Source organism: Aquarana catesbeiana, linkage group LG01 (genome assembly GCF_042186555.1).
Source record: "Aquarana catesbeiana isolate 2022-GZ linkage group LG01, ASM4218655v1, whole genome shotgun sequence".
Lineage (NCBI taxonomy): Eukaryota > Metazoa > Chordata > Amphibia > Anura > Ranidae > Aquarana > Aquarana catesbeiana.
In genome coordinates, this window is record NC_133324.1 from 230,400,968 (window position 1) to 230,420,324 (window position 19,357).

Genomic DNA, 19,357 nt, shown 5'->3' on the forward strand with positions numbered 1-19,357 from the left:
TTTTTTGTGCTATAAACAAAAAAAGACCGACAATTTAAATGAAAAATATTTACCTTTCTGCTATAAAACATTCCCAGTGTAAATAAATTTAAAAAAAATCATATTTCCTCATAAATGTAGGCCAATATGTATTCTGCCACATATTTTTTGTAAAAAAAATCCCAACAAGCGCATATTGATTGGTTTGCGCAAAAGTTATAGCTTTATAGTTATAGCCCTTCAAAATAGGGGATAGGTTTAGGGACTTTCTTTTTATTGTTTTTAATAGTAATGATGGCAATCTGTGATTTTTAGCGGGAGTGCGACATTGCAGCGTACAAGTCTGACACCAAGTGACACTTTTTGGGGATCAGTGATACCAATACAGTGATCAATGCTATAAAAATGCACTGATTACTGTATAACTGACACTGGCAGGGAAGAGGTTAAACACCAGGGGCGATCAAGGGGTTAAATGCTCCCTAGGAGGTGCTTACTATGTGGGGCAGTGTCACACTGAAGTAAAAGAGATCCGTGATTCAACTTAGCCGAATCACAAGATCCCTCTTTCCCTTCCTGACAGAACAGCGGATCCGTCTCTCCTGTGAACGATTGGTGGGGCGCGACTCCCATAGCGGCCACCGGATCCGCTGATTGACTCCCGTTGTGTCTAATCACAGCGGGAGCAGCACGTGCACCCAATAGCACAGAGTTACATACCGTTACGCGACTTTCCGCAGCTGGGTGGCTCTACCACAGTATATGTGCGGTGGGCGGGCCAGAACTGGTTAAAGGATCTGTTCACACCACAATTTCTGCATTCCGGATGCTTTTCTGCATGCTCATTTTTTATGTGTTCCAATAAGATTTTTTGATGCGTTTTCCCCCCCTTTTTTCTCTTCATTTCAATGCAGGATACGTGCATTTGGTGTGTTTTGCCGTGTTCCATACAGAACAAAACAGCAGCAGCATGTTCCGCTTTTGTTGACTACACCGGAACGCACTGCACTAGAGTGGACTATAGCCATTGGAATACAAGGAAAGCACTGTGCATGTGTTTTTGATGCAGACTAAAATGCACCGACTTCATCTGGTGTGAACCAGCCTTTAATTACACTAAAATTATGATTCTGGTACAAAGCATAGCAAAGTTATTTACAAATGAAACAAAAAGTTTTTTTTAATTGTGTTAATTTTGCATAACACTAACAAAATAACAAACAAAAAACTAAACATGAAAAAAGGGTTATATATTAATAAAAAGAGGAATAAGATCAAATCAGAAGTAAAATTATAGTTGAAGAAGGAGTTAAAGACATTCTATGGTCACAGCAAACACTTTCATTTTATAAGATCAAAATTGTAATAACTATACACACACCACAATATTAATTTTTGACAACCCAATATAAGCGTCCCTGAAAAATGTTCAGGGAAGCTTATGTTGTGAGTTCTGTCTGTGTGCTGATCATCTCTTTCCACATTTTCCTGGATTCCTTGTATGCTATGCAGTTTCATCTCTGTTGTTTAATTTGAATTTTTAAGGACTACATATTTCATGGTGCCTTGCTGCCTGTAAGATGTGATTCCTGTACTGACTCCACCTCCTGAAACTCCTCCACTCAGCACCTCTGTAGTTCAGAAGGCAGACTCTGGGAAATGTGTGACATGTGACACAGCAGGGCCTACTCACAGGGCAAAGTGATTACATGCCACAGAAATCAAGTAAATGTGTGGAGATCTTCAAAAAGTTTACAAACTTTAAATTTGGATAGAGTAATGAAATACAATGTGGAACTGAACATGATTTAAAATTTTGACTATAGACATGCTTTAACTAGAGCGAATTAGCAGAAACTTGGGGTTAAAAGGTGTTAAATAGATAATTTTTTTTAAAGCTTTTTTTTTTTTTACTTATTAGGCTGCTTTAACAGACATATTGCAGATTGGAGCAGAGTGAATGAACAGAGTAGATACAAAGTAACATTACTTTGTATATATTTAGCGTCTGAACAGAGTTGATAAATTTGTGCTATTGTATTAGACTGTCCTTTTTGACAGCAGCCACTGCTAGAGGTGCCATCTTTACACAACTGTTGGCTTTTATTTTGGATTCGGGGATCGCTAACAAGTGTGAGAGAGCACGACAGAAGGACTGGACATGCTACACTCGCCCTGTGTACTTTGATTAAGCTTTTTTGGGCATGTGTAGCACATTCAGTGCCCTCAACTGGTTGACAAAATTCTACCATGGAGGGCAAAGTGGATAAACCTCTGGTTTCCTAAACCTTCCCATCACAGATGAAGCTGACTGACAGACAACGATATGGTGCTTCCTGATCGCACCAAAGCCACCTTTTGCCTCCTGCACATGCCTATTGGCCAGTGAAACTAACAGTCAGTGATGGTCAAAAAAGAAAGTATAGAAGCGGAGTTAGCAGCAAGCTCTGACACTTCACAGTTGTTGGAGATTTCCTGTCAGAATGGCCCAGCATTTGACCATGAATGGAAGGTTCTGGAGGATGCTGTAGGTATGAGCATGCACTTTTAGAAAGTTTGATCGCCTTCCCCTCGTCACAGAGTCCTTTAAATTCCATAAATATCATGAGTACTCAAGGGGCTGTGAAAAGCTGATGCACATAAACTTGAAGACTTTCGCCTTGAAACAAACAAAAGTCCCGCCAAGTCCTGGATGATCACATGTAGCTGAGCAACAACTGAAGGTATTTCATACAGCAGGAGAGAAGAGTTTATATTTGCTATTTCTGATGAAAGTTACACCTTTCCATTTCTCTTTTTGTGTACATGGTAGAGATGCATGAAGACCAAGTCATTTGATTCAGAGAAAAACACACACACACACACACACACCACTAATGGGGATTTCCAAAATATTGGAGCACATCCATTTTAAAACACGGAGAGGTGCCAATTCCTAAATTTTCTTCATAAGTAGCTGTAAGATCTTGGGTTAGCTGTGAATTATGTTACTTGTTGGTTAAGTTACAAATCAGTGAAATGTAGTGGCCCTGATTAAAAAGCATTGCATATTATTTTTATATTACAAATTTCCTACTAGCTCCTATCCCTAAGAAAACACCGGGGAGGGGGACTTCCATGTTAATACAAGAGGGGTTCTGAACAGGGAATTTTAGGTTTGACAGAAACCCTCTTATCAGAAAATGTTAACTTGGAATCAAAGGCGAGTGCTAACTCAGGATCCAGTGCCTGAAGCAACATTACACGCCTTGCCTATGGTGCAGTGTCTGGGTACAGCTCCCAAGGATTTACTGAGGTATCACTGATCCGGATGCACGGCTTCTATTGTTACATTAGAACAGGGGTCTCAAACTGGTGGCCCTCCAGCTGTTACGAAACTACAAGTCCCATCATGCCTCTGCCTGTGGGAGTCATGCTTTTAACTGTCAGCCTTGCAATGCCTCATGGGACTTGTAGTTTTGCAACAGCTGGAGGGCCACCAGTTTGAGACCCCTGCATTAGAAGATAGTGACTCAAAACATGGGGTAGGGTTATGGTGGGGGAACTCAGGGGCTATGTCCTCAAAGCTTTTCCAGCATCCACTCACTTAAAGGCATCAGCCGATAGCCCAGAGTCTATGAATATCAAGCCTGTGTCCTGTACTGTATGATTAAGATTTGCATTTTAAGAAAGTCATCATCAGAATTGTACAATAATATCAGTAGTGAGGCATACGACTCATGTCCCAAAGTGAACTTGCACTAGAAAAAGACCATGTTCTCGGTAGGAAAAACTGAAAGCCCTATGACTTTAAGGCGTTCCTGCGGGAGATGTAACAGTAGAAAGGCCAGTGTATACAACATTGATTGGGAGTGAGGTAACCGCAGCCAACTGTGTCTCAAATGAAAAGGGATTGGAGGTCTGACCCAGAAAACAAGCATCGTAACCGCCTGATGAAACTTTAATGATCAACACAAGGTTCTCCATCTCTCAGGCTTCGTACAAACACATCGGTATTAGATTAATGCAAGGCACAGCCTGCAGATAATCTCTAGAGGAGAAGCTTCTGAAAAATGTCTACAAGTGACTAAATCAATAGATAAATATACACGCCCGATGATTATTTATTGTCTTTCTAATAAACGCTGATCTGAAAAAAAAAGAAATAAAAAACAAAAAAACACCATTAATCATTCCGTTTAAATTTTCCCTAAGTGATTCAGCAAAAGTAACCAAAACTGTCAAGTATTTTTTTGTAATGAGTGAGTGAGGGAATGAGTTTGCAGTAGTGTTTTTAAGCTGTTGTGTTTTTTTAGATTTTTGTTCAGCAAAACTATACGCCACAAAAGCTTATGGCTCAAAAACGCTGATAAACGCAGAATAGCCACGGTATCAATGTTAAGCTTTTATAAGAGTTAGAGCATTTTTACAGCTGAAAAACTCCTATTAAAACTCACTAGTTCTGGGTTTTTTTCAAGCCAGAAAACACCCTGCCAAAAAACGCAATGTGCGCATGGACACATAGGATAACATGCTCGGGAGTTTACTGGCTGCAGAAAAAAAAAAAAAAAAAAAAAACGCCTGAAAGGAGTTGTAAAGGTATTTTTTTTTTTTTTTTTAAATAACAAAACATGTTATACTTACCTCCACTGTGCAGCTCGTTTTGCAGAGTGGCCCCGAACCTGGTCTTCTGGGGTCCCTCGGCAGCTGTCTCAGCTCCTCCCAGCCAGAACTAAACACCTTCACGCGAGCTCCCTCGCATGGTGTTTAGTTCTTGCGAGCGTGCTCCCGTGATACAGCCGGCGGCTATAGCCACTGACTGTATCACTCGCCGCCCCCCCCCGGCGCGCCGCCTCATTGGATGTGAATGACTGCAGCGCGGGCCAATGGCTGCGCTGCTTTCAAGCCATCCACTCTAGCCAATCAACGGCCAGGCTAAGCGGCAAAGAGAATGTCGGGAGCGAGCGCGGGACTTTCAAGGGGTCAGGTAAGTAAAGCTGGGGGGGGGGGGGGCAGCATTGTCGGATGTTTTTTTACCTTAATGCATAGGATGCATTAAGGTGAAAAAACGTAAACCTTTACAACCCCTCGAAGCCAAAAACAGCAGCTGTAAAAATGTCCAGTTGCACGAGGCCTATAAATTTGCTCCTCTCTTATGCCCTGTACACACAGTCGGATTTTCCGGCGGAAAATGTGTGATAGGACCTTGTTGTTGGAAATTCCGGCCGTGTGTGGGCTCCATCACACATTTTCCATCGGAATTTCCGACACACAAAGTTTGAGAGCTTGCTATAAAATTTTCCGACAACAAAATCAGTTGTCGTAATTTCCGATCGTGTGTACACAAATCCGACGCACAAAGTGCCACGCATGCTCAGAATAAATAAAGAGATGAAAGCTATTGGCTACTGCCCCGATTATAGTCCCGACGTACGTGTTTTACGTCACCGCGTTCAGAATGATCGGATTTTCCGACAACTTTGTGTGACCGTGTGTATGCAAGACAAGTTTGAGCCAACATCCGTCGGAAAAAATCCTAGGATTTTGTTGTCGGAATGTTCGATCAATGTCCGACCGTGTGTACGGGGCATTACAATGAAAACACATTACCTGGCATACAAAGCAATTTGCACATCTTCTCCAATGTACACAATTTTATCCTCAGCCTCAGTCCCTATGTCATGCACACATTCACTATTTAGAGATATTTAGACACGTTAACCACTTCCCATCCAGGCCAATTTTGACACTTTGCTCATACATTTGCTCATACATGTAATTACTTAGAACCCCCAAAGATTATAATATATATTTATATATTTTTTTATTTTTATTTTTAGCAGAGGCCCTATAGAATAAAATAGAGCTCATTGCAATTTTTTTATATCACACGGTATCTGCGCAGCGTTTTTTCAAACGCATTTTTTTTTATAACACAGTGGTGAAGCCACCATCAATCAAGATGTAATATCCTATCCCCATTGTGTTTAGCTGGTTAGTGGGCATGGAGGAGGAGGGAGGGAGGGAGTTGGCTGTCATTTACCATTGTGTATACGCCCAAATGTGTGACTCTATACTCACATGGGCTGCTCAGATGTGATAGGGAGGAAATGCCCAGGGCAGAAAATACACTGAAAACTGAGTATGTGCAGAGCTGCCAGCGATACTCTGCAAATTTCCCAACTGCAGTGGGGACATGAACAGGAGGGGGAGACAAAGAACAGCAAGATCAACCAGGTTTTTTGCAGACTACAGAGAATGAATCCCATGGTGACTGAGAAACAAATTGTACACTGACATGTTTCATCCACATATACTTTTAGGTTAATAATAGGATTTTTATAACAGCTTACCTGTAAAATCCTTTTCTTGGAGTACATCATGGAACACAGAGCACCATAGTAATCACTATGTGGGTATATAGGCACCTTCAGGTGATGGAAACCGGTATACCCAAATACAGGAAGTTCACTCCCTATATAACCCCTCCTCCTTCCAGGAGTACCTCCGCTTTTGTAGCAAAACAATACATCTAAACCCCAAAAAGAGGGGAGGGACCTCTGTGTCCCATGATGTACTTCAAGAAAAGGATTTTACAGGTAAGCGGTTAGAAAAATCCTATTTTCTTTATCATACATCATGGGACACAGAGCACTATAGTAATCATTATGTGGGATGTCCCATAGCAATGCTATTTGAGGGGAGGGAGAGACAACCCATAGGGCACCCCCAGACTAGAGGACTTATACTGCTGCCTGCAGCACACTGCGCCCAAAGGCGATATCCTCAAGCCTTCTTGCATCCACTTGATAAAATCTTACAGATCTGAGCCATGGAGGCCTGGTGACGCACTGCCCAAGGAGCAATAACTGCCCTGGTAGAGTGCGCTTTGACTTGAAAAGGTGGAATCTTACCCCTTAAATCATAAGTCTGAATTATAACCTGCCGAATCCACTTAGCGACAGTGGATTTCGACGCTGCCTGTCCTTTCTTAGGACCTTCGGGCAGAACAAATAAGACATCAGTTTTCCGAATCTGAGCAGTCATCTTTAAATAGACTTTGACCGCTCTCACCACATCAAGACAATGTACTGACTTCTCTTCCCTGGAACATGGTTTTGGAAAAAACGATGGCAGGACAATATCTTGGTTCAGGTGAAAACCTGAGACCACTTTTGGCAAAAAATCTGGATGAGGGCTTAACACCACTCTGTCCTCATGAATAAATAAGTATGGCTCTTTACAAGAAAGAGCAGCCAATTCCAAAACCCTCCTTGCTGAGGATATAGCAACCAAGAACACAAACTTCCTTGTCAGAAGGACTAAGAATATGTTGTATCGGTTCAAATGGCTGTTTTTTAACACTGACAAAACTAAGTTCAAGTCCCAAGGGTTCAAAAGGTGATCTAACTGGCGGATTAATCCACATCACCCCTTGCATAAAACCCCGGACCAAAGAATGTGTTGCAAGCGGTCTTTGAAATAAGTTTGAGGTCCATGGAAGGAGGCATGCTGCCTAGGGCTTCAGAAATTACCAGAACTTAGCCCTGAGGAGTTGCTGGATCATTTCCTGGATATGGTGGTGGAAAATGTGCTAAACGGATGACCGGTTTGGACACCTCGATTTGGTGCAGTGGGTGCAAGTACGTGCTACTGGCAGAACTACTAAAGGAGATCATCCGAGATTACCAATACATGCCTACCACCCCTGTAGGGGTATGAGGAGCTGAGGAGTGGGGACCCATAAGGGGGAGCACAAGAGTCAACTGATTTGATCGAGCACAAGAGTCACCACATTGTTTTGAATATTTTTGCCATTTTGGAGCTTCACCCATTTTTGTTTTTCTTTTTTCAGCACCATTTTTTGAGACGTTTCTTGGGACATTTTATCAATTGGACTGGTTTGCGATACACACATTTTGATAATATTTAGTGTATTCTTTGATGTAAACTGATTAGTATCTATGATCTGACATATCACTATTTTTTTATTTTTTCACACCTTTATTTTTAGTTTTTTCGTGGTCACTTATATATTATTAACTGTTCTGATTGGTCACAACCTTTGTATACTATCATTAACTTTATTCTTGTTTTTTTATATTTTTTTATATATATTACTAACTGATTTGATTGAATGCATTTATATATTTGGTTATCACTAGTGGATGATCACTCTTTGCTTATGTAAGCATTGTAATGTGTGTTGCGCACGCTATTTGTATAAATAGGGAGAATTATTCCCCCAAGCATAGGGAGCGCCATTTACCCCAATTTATTTCATTGGTCTTTGAAATAAGACTGAAAAAGCTGAGACTTGGCCCTTAACAGTACTTAAGGCCAACTTCATCTCTACCCCTAATTGTAGAAAGGCAAGAATTCTGCCTAGGATATATCTCCGTGGGTGCCAACCCTAGGATTCACACCAGGAAACGTATGCCCTCCAGACTCTATAATATATACAGTGGGGCAAAAAAGTATTTAGTCAGCCACCAATTGTGCAAGTTCTCCCACTTAAAAAGATGAGAGGCCTGTAATTGTCATCATAGGTATACCTCAACTATGAGAGACAAAATGTGGAAACAAATCCAGACAATCACACGTCTGATTTTTTAAAAAATGTATTTGCAAATTATGGTGGAAAATAAGTATTTGGTCAATATCAAAAGTTCATCTCAAACACTTTGTTATATATCCTTTGTTGGCAATGACAGAGGTCAAACGTTTTCTGTAAGTCTTCACAAGGTTGTCACACACTGTTGCTGGTATGTTGGCCCATTCATCCATGAAGATCTCCTCTAGAGCAGTAATGTTTTGGGGCTGTCGCTGGGCAACACGGACTTTCAACTCCCTCCAAAAGGTTTTCTATGGGGTTGAGATCTGGAGAATGGCTAGGCCACTCCAGAACCTTGAAATGCTTCTTACGAAGCCACTCCTTCATTGCCCAGGCATTGTGTTTGGGATCATTGTCATGCTGAAAGACCCAGCCACGTTTCATCTTCAATGCCCTTGCTGATGGGAGGAGGTTTGCACCCAAAATCTCACGATACATGGCCCCATTCATTCTTTCATGTACACGGATCAGTCGTCCCGTTTCCTTTGCAGAGAAACAGCCCCAAAGCATGATGTTGCCACCCCCATGCTTCACAGTAAGTAAGGTGTTCTTTGGTTGCAACTCAGCATTCTCTCTCCTCCAAACACGACGAGTTGTGTTTCTACCAAACAGTTCTACTTTGGTTTCATCTGACCAGATGACATTCTCCCTATCCTCTTCTGGATCATCCAAATGCTCTCTAGCAAACCTCAGACAGGCCCAGACATGTACTGGCTTAAGCAGGAGGACATGTCTGGCACTGCAGGATCTGAGTCCCTTGCGGTGTAGTGTGTTACTGATGGTAGCCTTTGTTACGTTTGTCCCAACTCTCTGCAGGTCATTCACTAGGTCCCCCACGTGTGGTTCCGGGATTTTTGCTCACCGTTCTTGTGATCATTTTGACCCCACGGGGTGAGATCTTACGTGGAGCCCCAGATCCAGGGATATTATCAGTGGTCTTGTATAGCTTCCATTTTCTAATTATTGCTCCCACAGTTGATTTCTTCACACCAAGCTGCTTGCCTATTACAGATTCAATCTTCCCAGCCTGGTGCAGGTCTACAATTTTGTTTCTGGTGTCCTTTGACAGCTCTTTGGTCTTCACCATAGTGGAGTTTGGAGTGTGACTGTTTGAGGTTGTGGACAGGTGTCTTTTATACTGATAACAAGTTCAAACAGGTGCCATTAATACAGGTAATGAGTGGAGGACAGAGGAGCCCCTTAAAGAAGATGATACGGGTCTGTGAGAACCAGAAATCTTGCTTGTTTGTAGGTGACCAAATACTTATTTTCCTCCATAATTTGCAAATAAATTCTTTCAAAAATCAGAGAATGTGATTGTCTGGATTTGTTTCCACATTTTGTCTCTCATAGTTGAGGTATACCTATGATGACAATTACAGGCCTCTCTCATCTTTTTAAGTGGGAGAACGTGCACAATTGGTGGCTGACTAAATACTTTTTTGCCCCACTGTAGTTCTGGAAGCTGGCTTCCTTGCATTAATCAAGGTAGAGATAATTGACCCGGATATCCCACATTTCTTCAGAATGTGGGTTTCAATAGTTAAGCCGTTAAATTTAGCGTTCGTAAGGTAGGATGGAATATTGGCCCCTGTGAGAGTAGGTCTGGCAGTAGTGGAAGGGACCATGGATCCTCCACCGCCATCTTTACGGTTTCTGCATACCAGGACCTTCTGGGCCATGCTGGGGCTACCAGAATTACCGGCTTTCTTTCCAGCTTGATCCTGTAAAGAAGTCGAGGCAGCAACTGAATAGGGGGAAATGCACAGATCAGTGAGAACTGATCCCACGGGGTCACCAATGCATCTGTTCCACATGCGAGTGGATCCCTTGTCCTGGACACAAAGTTGACTAACTTCATGTTGAATCCGGACGCTAGAAGATCTACGTTCAGAGTACCCCATCTTTGGCAAACAGTCCAAAAAATGTAGAGGTGAAGAGACCATTCCCCCGGGAATAACTGCTGGCGACTCAGGTAGTCCGCCTGCCAATTCTCTACTCCTGGAATGAAGACTGCCAACAGGCATGGAACATTCCTTTCTGCCCAAGTCAGAATATGGTTCACCTTGGTCTGCGCTGCAAGACTCTTGGTGCCCCCTTGATGATTGATATAGGCCACAGCTGTGGCATTGTCAGATTGGATCCTGACAGGACAATCCTGTAACCTGAAAGTCCAGGCCTTCAGAGCCAGACGTACTGCACGAATCTCTAGGATATTGATGGGCACGGCTCTTTCAGTTCTTGACCACTGTCCCTGGACAGTTGTCTTCTCTAGTACTGCTCCCCAGCCTGAAAGGCTGGCGTCTGTCATTACCACTTTCCAGATAACTGGTCTGAAGGATTTTCTTTTCAGCAGATTCTGGGTTAGTAACCACCAACTAAGGCTTTGGGACACTCTTGGGGACAGCCGCATTGGCGAGTCTAAGCTTGGATCGTTTTGTTCCAAGCAGACAGGATACTGTGTCTCGAATGGAATTGGGCATAGGGAACCGCTTCGAATGAAGCCACCATCTTTCCTAATAACCTCATGCAAAGGCAAATGGAGGGATCTCCTTTCGACCTGACCATCTGCACCAGTTCTCTTATGGAGTTAATTTTTGCCTGAGGCAAGAACACCTTTTTCTGGGCTGTGTCTATGATCAAGCCCAAATACTCCAGTTTTTTTAGTGGTTTTAAGGAAGAACTCTCTAGGTTTAGAATCCAACCCAGACTTTCCAGGTAACTGGTTGTAATGCATACACTTTGCTCCAAACGAGCCACCGACTGGTCTATTAGCAATAGATCGTCTAGGTACATCAAGACTGTTATGCCCTGTGCCCTTAACCTGGTTAGGGCCAGAACTTTTATGAACACCTAGGGTGCTGTAGCTAGCCTGAAGGGCAAGGTTACAAATTGAAAATGCTGCTGTTCTACTTCAAACCGCAGAAACCTTTGGTGAGCAGGAAATATAGGGACATGCAGATATGCATCCCTGATGTCGATAGACGCCAGAAGTTCTCCTCCTTTTAGGATAGAAACTACTGACCTGATCGACTCCATGCAAAAGGAGTGGATCTTCAGGAACTGATTTAGATTCTTTAGATCTAGAATGGGTCTGACATTTCCATTCGGTTTTGGTACCGTAAAGAGGTTTGAATAAAACCCCAAACCTTGCTCTTCTGTGGGGATCACCCCCTGAGCCAGTAATCGGTCTAATGCCTTAAACAGAGATTGCCTTTACCCTGGATCTTTGGGAACGTTTGATCTCAGAAAATGAGATGGTGGAAACCCCTGAAATTCTAGTTTGTAGCCTAGAGACACCGTGGAGATGACCCATCTGTCCTGAATTTCCTCTTGCCAGACTTCTGAGTATTGCAGAAGTCTTCCCCCCACTCTGGCGAGGGGGGGGGCGCCTCTTCATAATGAGGCTTTAGTATTCTGCTTTGCAGATTTTCGGCCCCAGGTCTTTTTCTGTGCCTGGGCCTGACCCTGAGGCTTTCCTCTAGAGTCTGACGGTTGAGGCCGTCGCCACTGCCTAGAGGCGGATGTCCCTGGTGCAGGGGAAAGAGTCTGTTTAAATGAAGGACTGCGCTGCAAGACTCTTGGTGCCCCCTTGATGACTGACATAGGCCACAGCTGTGGCATTGTCGGATTGGATCCTGACAGGACAATCCTGTAACCTGAAAGTCCAGGCCTTCAGAGCCAGACGCAGGGTGCAGGGGAAAGAGTCCGTTTAAATGAAGGACGATTTTACTTTCTTTTGACTGGCAAAAGAGTACTCTTCCCTCTAGAAATTGTTTGGATGTATTTGTCCAAATCCTCCGCAAATAGTCGATCCCCATGAAAAGGGAAACTAGTCAGAAGCCTTTTGCAAGGTGCTTCGGCTGACCAATCTTTTAATCACAGGGTCCTACGCATGTGTACTAGCACAAGCGCAAGGCGGGACACCTAGTGAATAGAGTATTTCATGGCGTCTATGGAAAACATAGCGCCCTTGGTAGTTCGGCCAAATCGTGGGCCTGTTGTGCAGGGACCTCCTTAAGGGCCTGTCTAAACTGGTCTATTAGGGACTGGCAGATGCCTATTACAGCAACTGCAGGCTGAGTAACCGCACCTGCCAAAGAAAAAGAGGATTTTAACAGAAATTCCAACCTTTTATCTGTTGGATCTTTAAGCATTTGTGCATTGTCTACTGGGCAAGTTAGACTATTATTCACACTAGAAATCACAGCGTCAACTGCTGGTACATTCCATCTTTTGGTGAAATTCTGAAGCGCCTGTCTCTGTTCTTGTCCCCAGCCTGCGCTGTGTGCTCCTCGTGGACTTACATCCCGGACACGGCCCCGCGCCTTAAGCTCCGCCCTTAAGCCATGCCCCTCCGTCATTAAACACGTCACCCGCTGTATAACTAGCCATAGTCCGCGCACGCGCGGACAGCATTTGATACACTCCTTGAGCGAGGCGGGAAGTTTAAAAAACTTCTGTGGGGAAAAAGAAAAACTAAACATATGAAAGCCGCGCCCCCCCCCCCCCCCCGATAGGGGGGAATACAAGCTACTGTTGTACCTCCCTTTCCCCAGGGGGGGAAATGTTCTGGATGAGGAATCCCCCCTGGCCTGCTGAGACCACACACGTGCTGTTTAGCTGGGACTTCTGAGCTGACTGAGAGGCAACGTACTAAGGTATGCATTTACTCCCTCTAGTGGAGACTTTAGGCATGACAACATTTTACTTATGGAAGGAAAAAGCATAGGGGAACTTTTTACAGTTCCTAGGCTTTCCCTCGCTTTTCCTCGCTGCAGGATACTGCTGTAACAGACAGATCCAAACTTCACCCATTACGGGGGGCTGCGTTAGCAAACCTTCAAGGACTGGGTCCTAATTATAGGGGTGACACTCCCTTATGCCTGTATAGCACCCCTCAGGAAAAACTTTAGGTAATGTAACATGATCAAAAAGTCCTGGGGTCTAGCCCTGCAAAGAGGCGTTACAGGCAAAACCTTGTGCTTCGTATATGAGGCCCAGGTACCATCCACCTTGGCCTCAGTGGCACTTTGGATGGATCTGGTCTATGGAGGCTTTTTAAATCCAGCAGGGATCCCTCCAGTGGAGCTCTTCAGAGGACATCTTAACTCGTGACCAACACCTTAGACACTGGCAAAAAAACTGAGGTACTCCTGGTAGGAGGAGGGGTTATATAGGGAGTGAACTTCCTGTATTGGGTATATCAGTGTCCATCACCTGAAGGTGCCTATATACCCACATAGTGATTACCATGGTGCTCCGTGTCCCATGATGTACGATAAAGAAATTTCAGTTTATTCAACTTTGAAAATATAGAACAGGAAAATTTGAATCTGTGTATCTATAAAATATTTATGAACTACGAAATAAAGCCAGAAAAATGTACTGTGATTTCATACAGTAAAATATATCTGACCTATTCTATACTTTAAATGATCAATTAAACTTCAACTGTCCAGTAGTGAATAAGTTTTGGGTACTTCCAATAGATAACTCTATGCATTAGTAGCTTCAGTTTGATGCTCATTTCAAATCTACAATAGCCAATGCCTATCCTATAACATTTACTACTACTACTACTACATTGGAACACCTGAATAGATAACAAGTAGTGATGAAAGGCAAATTGGATCAAAAGAAGTTGGATGAGTGAGATGCATTTTTATTATACATGTTACTGTCTTACAGGTAAAGTGTTAAATTTAAAATAACAAATACATTTTAGCCTTGGCTAGGAAAAACTGGGCAAATATCAAAAGTATGTCAGTGTATGTCAGGGCAAGATTAGAAAAAGTACAGAAAAATACATACTGATCTGCCAGAAATCCTGTGTGCTCCTAACTTGGATGGACAAAAAAGTGCCTCTGAGGCTCCATTCACACCATGGTATTCCATTTTGCATGCGGAATCACTGCGATTCTGCCACGATTCGAAAACGCAGCAAATCGCGAGACAACCTTGCGATCACCGCTATTTTGAATGGCACCAAACCGTGATGTGATTGTCGCCCAATGAAACGCAGTAAAAACGTGCAAACAGAATAGTGGGATGCCCAAAAGAAGTTCTTGTAATTCTTTTGGGCGTCCCGCAATTTTGTTTGCATGATTTTACCGTGATTCGTCGGGCGACAATCACAGCAAAATCGCCCTGTGATTTCGTGCCATTCAAAATAGCGGGGACCGCAAGGGTGTCCCGCAATTTGCAGCGCTTCCGAAACGCTGCGTTTCCGCCTGCAAAACGGAACGCCATGGTGTGAATGGAGTCTAAAACACTAAAATCTCAGCCAGCATTCGCAGCCCTGCCTGTTTGACTACAGAATTCCACCTCTCACCTCACCCCTCTGTCTTACTCCACATGCATACATTTATTTAATGCCCAATGAAATAATACTGCTGTCTTGACTCCAAAGAGTATTGCCACATAATCGGGCAAATTCAGTAAAGAATCAACAACACTTTTCTGGCATTTTGGCCCTGCCCTGCACCAGGTTCAAATCTCCCTGCTGCCTATTTTAGTAAGTTTACCGACACATGTGGCAGATTCAGGTAGATGGACAAAGTGCTGCTATTACTGCAACACATTCAAAAAGAACTACCTCCAGTTCGTAGATAACAAAACTGGGGGTAATCAAGACCAACACTAACTTTGTGTACAGAGACAGGCACTGTGTGTACAGATCAGCATGTTTGTTACCTTTACCCCCATCCCTTCCCACCTCTTACTGGTTCTTAACAATGCTGCCGGGTTCAGAGCTGACAGCCTCCTAGCAGCCAGCGATACTGACAGTAGCCAGAACTTAATATGGAAGATGAGACACAGGTTCCCTATTAGGTCCCCTCTCTTTGTGACTGACCACAGGCAGTGGGCGGATTCTATAGTCAATATCAGGGTGTGTATTGGCTATGGAATCTTCCCCTGCCTGCTATCAATCATAAGGAAAGCGGACTTGATGGGGGACTAGTGTTTCTACATACCTATCAGGCTTCACCCACCCAGCTTCAAAAAACTTTGGCTGCTGCGCTGTGTGATAGCTGCAGAGACAAGGAGGGAACTGTGGACAAACTCACTGTATGGATAGTCTCAGTGGATGCCCCAGATTCATATGCTTGTTTACAACAGGTACATCGGCACCTATCACCCGCACTGACATTTGCCATGCAGAGGCATGAGTGTCAGACAAAATTTATGAATTCCCCTGAATTTATATAGGAGAAAGAGCTGTGGGGCATGCCCACATCTGTATAAACAGATTTCCCAGAAGGGGCCCCAGAGTGGCAAAAGCTATTTCTCGTTACAGGAAAAAGGTAAAAAAAAATTGAGGATATATTGTAGAGGTGAAGAGGGTTTGGGGGGTGGTAAAATCTGGAGTCTGAACATATACTTTAAGATAATGGAGATATGACAACTCTTCTTTTTGTTTTTTTTACTATACTTGAAAATTTGTACAACTGTGTAATCCCTATGCCAATTTTAATTTTGGATCGATGCGTACATGTATATTTCATTGAAGCATGAGGAAAGCACTTAAAATGTTCAATTAGATCACATGCCTGGTTTTCATATATTTTTGGGGACTCTATTAACAAAAATTCCCACAAACACCATTCCACAGCTCTGTCATTCTTATCACTAAAGTCTTCAAGAGATTGACTTAGACCACCACTATCCGCTTTTGAAGTCTCCAACTAAAGGAGATGGTATTAGAACATCAATGTTTTTGACAGTTATGTTTTGACACTTCAAATTTGAACACAAAACAAAACAAATTATTAAATACTAAAAATGCATTCCTTTGTGAAGTACTCTTTCACACAAACACAACAGTATGAAAGTATGAAACGAAAAAGGTTGTAGAAAATTAAATTTGGGTTTTGTTATCAGTTATGAAGAGTTAAATTTCGCGATTACTAATGATGCCTAATCAACAATATATTTTACCTGAAAAGGTTTGTAAATTAATATTTTTTAAAGTAAATCTATAATTCTGGCAGATATAAAAAAAACAACACATCACACTTTTATCATGATGGCTTCTTTAACAGTCTTTCCTGGCTCCTGATGATGTCCGTTCCTATAACGAAACACGTTGAGGAGGGGTAAACTTTCGGTTTGACGCCACTTCCGGTACCAGAATTACGAGGCGGCTATCTTTGATGAGGGGAAAAACGTTTTTCTAAGGCTAATACGTAAGCGCATTTCTTTGTGTATTTGCCTTCTCCTTTATTGTGGGGTACAGAGCAAACCTTCTATTCTGGCAGGGTTAACCATTGGAATACTGGGAGAACAGCGAAACAAAGCTTTTGGAGTATATGGAAGCCAATATATAACACAGGCTGTTTTAGACGCTCTTGTTCACGCAAGGAGTCAAAACCTTCTGGTGAGTGTGGTGTGTTCTGTGCACATCGGTCTCCTTGTGGAGCACTATCCTATCTTTGTGGTCCGTGTTTAAGCAATATGTGTGAGGAGTGGGACGATCACATTTCATTTGGACACTAAATGCACTATAATTTTGATATGGATTGTTCAAGGTTTTACACAATATATATTTATAATTTGATGGTCTGTTTGGGTGGTACTGTTACCCACAGGCATAGGTGGGGCTTGGTATAAAAAGAGTCACAGTTTTTTTACACAGCAGAACAGCAGCAACTTTTTATGTTTGGTTTTAATGGTTTTTATTTTTTTGTTTTGGTTGGTGTATGAGAAATACTTAGAGACATAAAGCGTTAAATGCCATGATTATTAATGACGCCTAATCAATAATATAATTTACCTAAAAAGGTTTGTGAATGTATATTTTTTAAAGCAAGTCTATAATTCTGACATATATAAAAAACAACACATCACACTTTTATCATAATGGATTTTTTTACCAGTCTTTCTACTTGTCAGACACTTTTTGATCTTACCCTGCTAAGACAACTCCATCAGATGTATGAACATCACACAACACCTTCCCTAGTTCATAATGCAGCTGGCTCACAGCGCCGGTGCGATTCTGAAACAGATAAAAGGAAATATTTCTACAAAGATTTTTCTGTACTAGAAGGTACCCCTTGCTCACAGCTAGGGTATTTTTATATTCCAGTGAACAAGCTAGAACTTTTAAAACTGTCTAGTCTAGATGTATGATTATTTTTCATGGCTTCTTTAACACATACGTGTCAAGCCACATGGGGCCACATAATTCACTCAATCCATAAAATCAGTGCTATAGAGGGAACATGAAATGGTAAAGTGATGAAAAAAAGAGGCCTGCTATAAGATACCTGACAGACTAGATGTATAAAAACCTAGAAGTTAAGGTTTTTAAACTCGATTTGTATCAAAGCAAAGAACTAGAATGTAGCACTTCAGTTAGGCCGTGTTCACATTGGTATGCTGCGGTTTGGGTGCAGTGCCATTGTATGTGCGTTTTACGTGCGGATTTAGGCGTGCTTCCATTAACATCTATTAGACTGTGCATTCTCATGAAAATACATCAAAGCCCTGCATGCTGCGTCTTTGATGGGTTTTCAGAAAACACAAAATCTAACAGAAGTCAATGGAAGCACAGCTAAAACCGCTTGTAAAACACACAATTGCTCTGTGCTCAAACCGCAGCGCACTGGTGTGAACCCATGCTTAAAGCATAAATATACTGTTAAACACATAAGCTCTTTTAATATATCCATGAATACCAAACAACTTTGCAAGTACAACATATTACTTTATCTTGCTTGGTCCTTTGAGTATTCATTACAGGCCAAAGCCAGTTTTAACAATGTTGTTTACATTCAGCTTGTCTGCAGTGTACACTGTAACTGCAGACACAGAACAAGGATGGTAGATGCATCATGTATCTCTCAGATTCAATATCTATACTGCCAGCAGTCAAATTATAATTTGGATACTTGAATGTACTTACGCAATCTCTGGAGATCACAAACTGACAGAATTAGTATGCCCTTAGATTGAGTTTAGCCTGCATTGCATGTTATTTTATAAAGAAAACTGTAGAAGGCAGAATACACATCAAAAGATTTTTGCTGATGCCTTTCTTCTCAGTTATTGTTTGGAGACATGCTTTCTACACAGCATAGGAATAATAATGTATGGCCCCAGATGAAGATATTGAATCGGGTATTCTAAACTTTCACTCCTCTGTGGTCACATACCGGATATTGTCTGATATGTGAGAGCTTGAGTGCTTTGTTCAATATTGTACTTGTTCCAAAGTTCATAATGGGGAACCAACTGAAAATTTAAAACCCAATGATCAGCTATTATTAAACGATATATTCTGTGAATTCAACTACAGTACAAAAAAAAACAAAAAACAACAGTATAATCTATTGAAATAATAAAAAATAAAAAAAGGTTAGTTTCTTGCATTACGAACATTGGAAGATACCCAACTAAATGGGAAGTAAAATGTGAAGCTGAACAAAATGAACAGATATATTGATTAGATTCATGAAGACAGGCAAGGAAGGATTCTGCCATATCTAGAAATAACCAGATGTTAGAAATACAGGCTGATCCTGGTTAGCATTGCTCATATACTCAGTTTAATTGAAATAATTGATTTTAAAATCCAACTTTCCATAATCGTTTTTATATCCATTGAGACTTGATGCTCGCTTCACACATTAGAAGCAAGCTATCCAGCCTGCTGTTTAAACATATGTGAACATAACACCATTAAAGGATCTCTAATTTTCTTTTTTGAACAGGGTGATGCCAAACAAGCTAGTCTCTGACTTAAAAATAGTCCTTGAAGTGATCCCGTTAAAAGCCAGA

At 42.0% G+C, this 19,357-nt stretch overlaps 1 protein-coding gene across 1 annotated transcript in view; it reads right to left on the minus strand.

Annotated features, from left to right (window-relative positions):
• FBXW8 (F-box and WD repeat domain containing 8) overlaps positions 1-19,357 on the minus strand; it is a 211,775-nt gene that overhangs the window by 100,863 nt on the left and 91,555 nt on the right. The window contains exon 4 of the mRNA XM_073625799.1: positions 17,485-17,573. Coding sequence (XP_073481900.1) covers positions 17,485-17,573 — 89 coding nt within the window. The remainder of the gene's footprint in view (positions 1-17,484; positions 17,574-19,357) is intronic.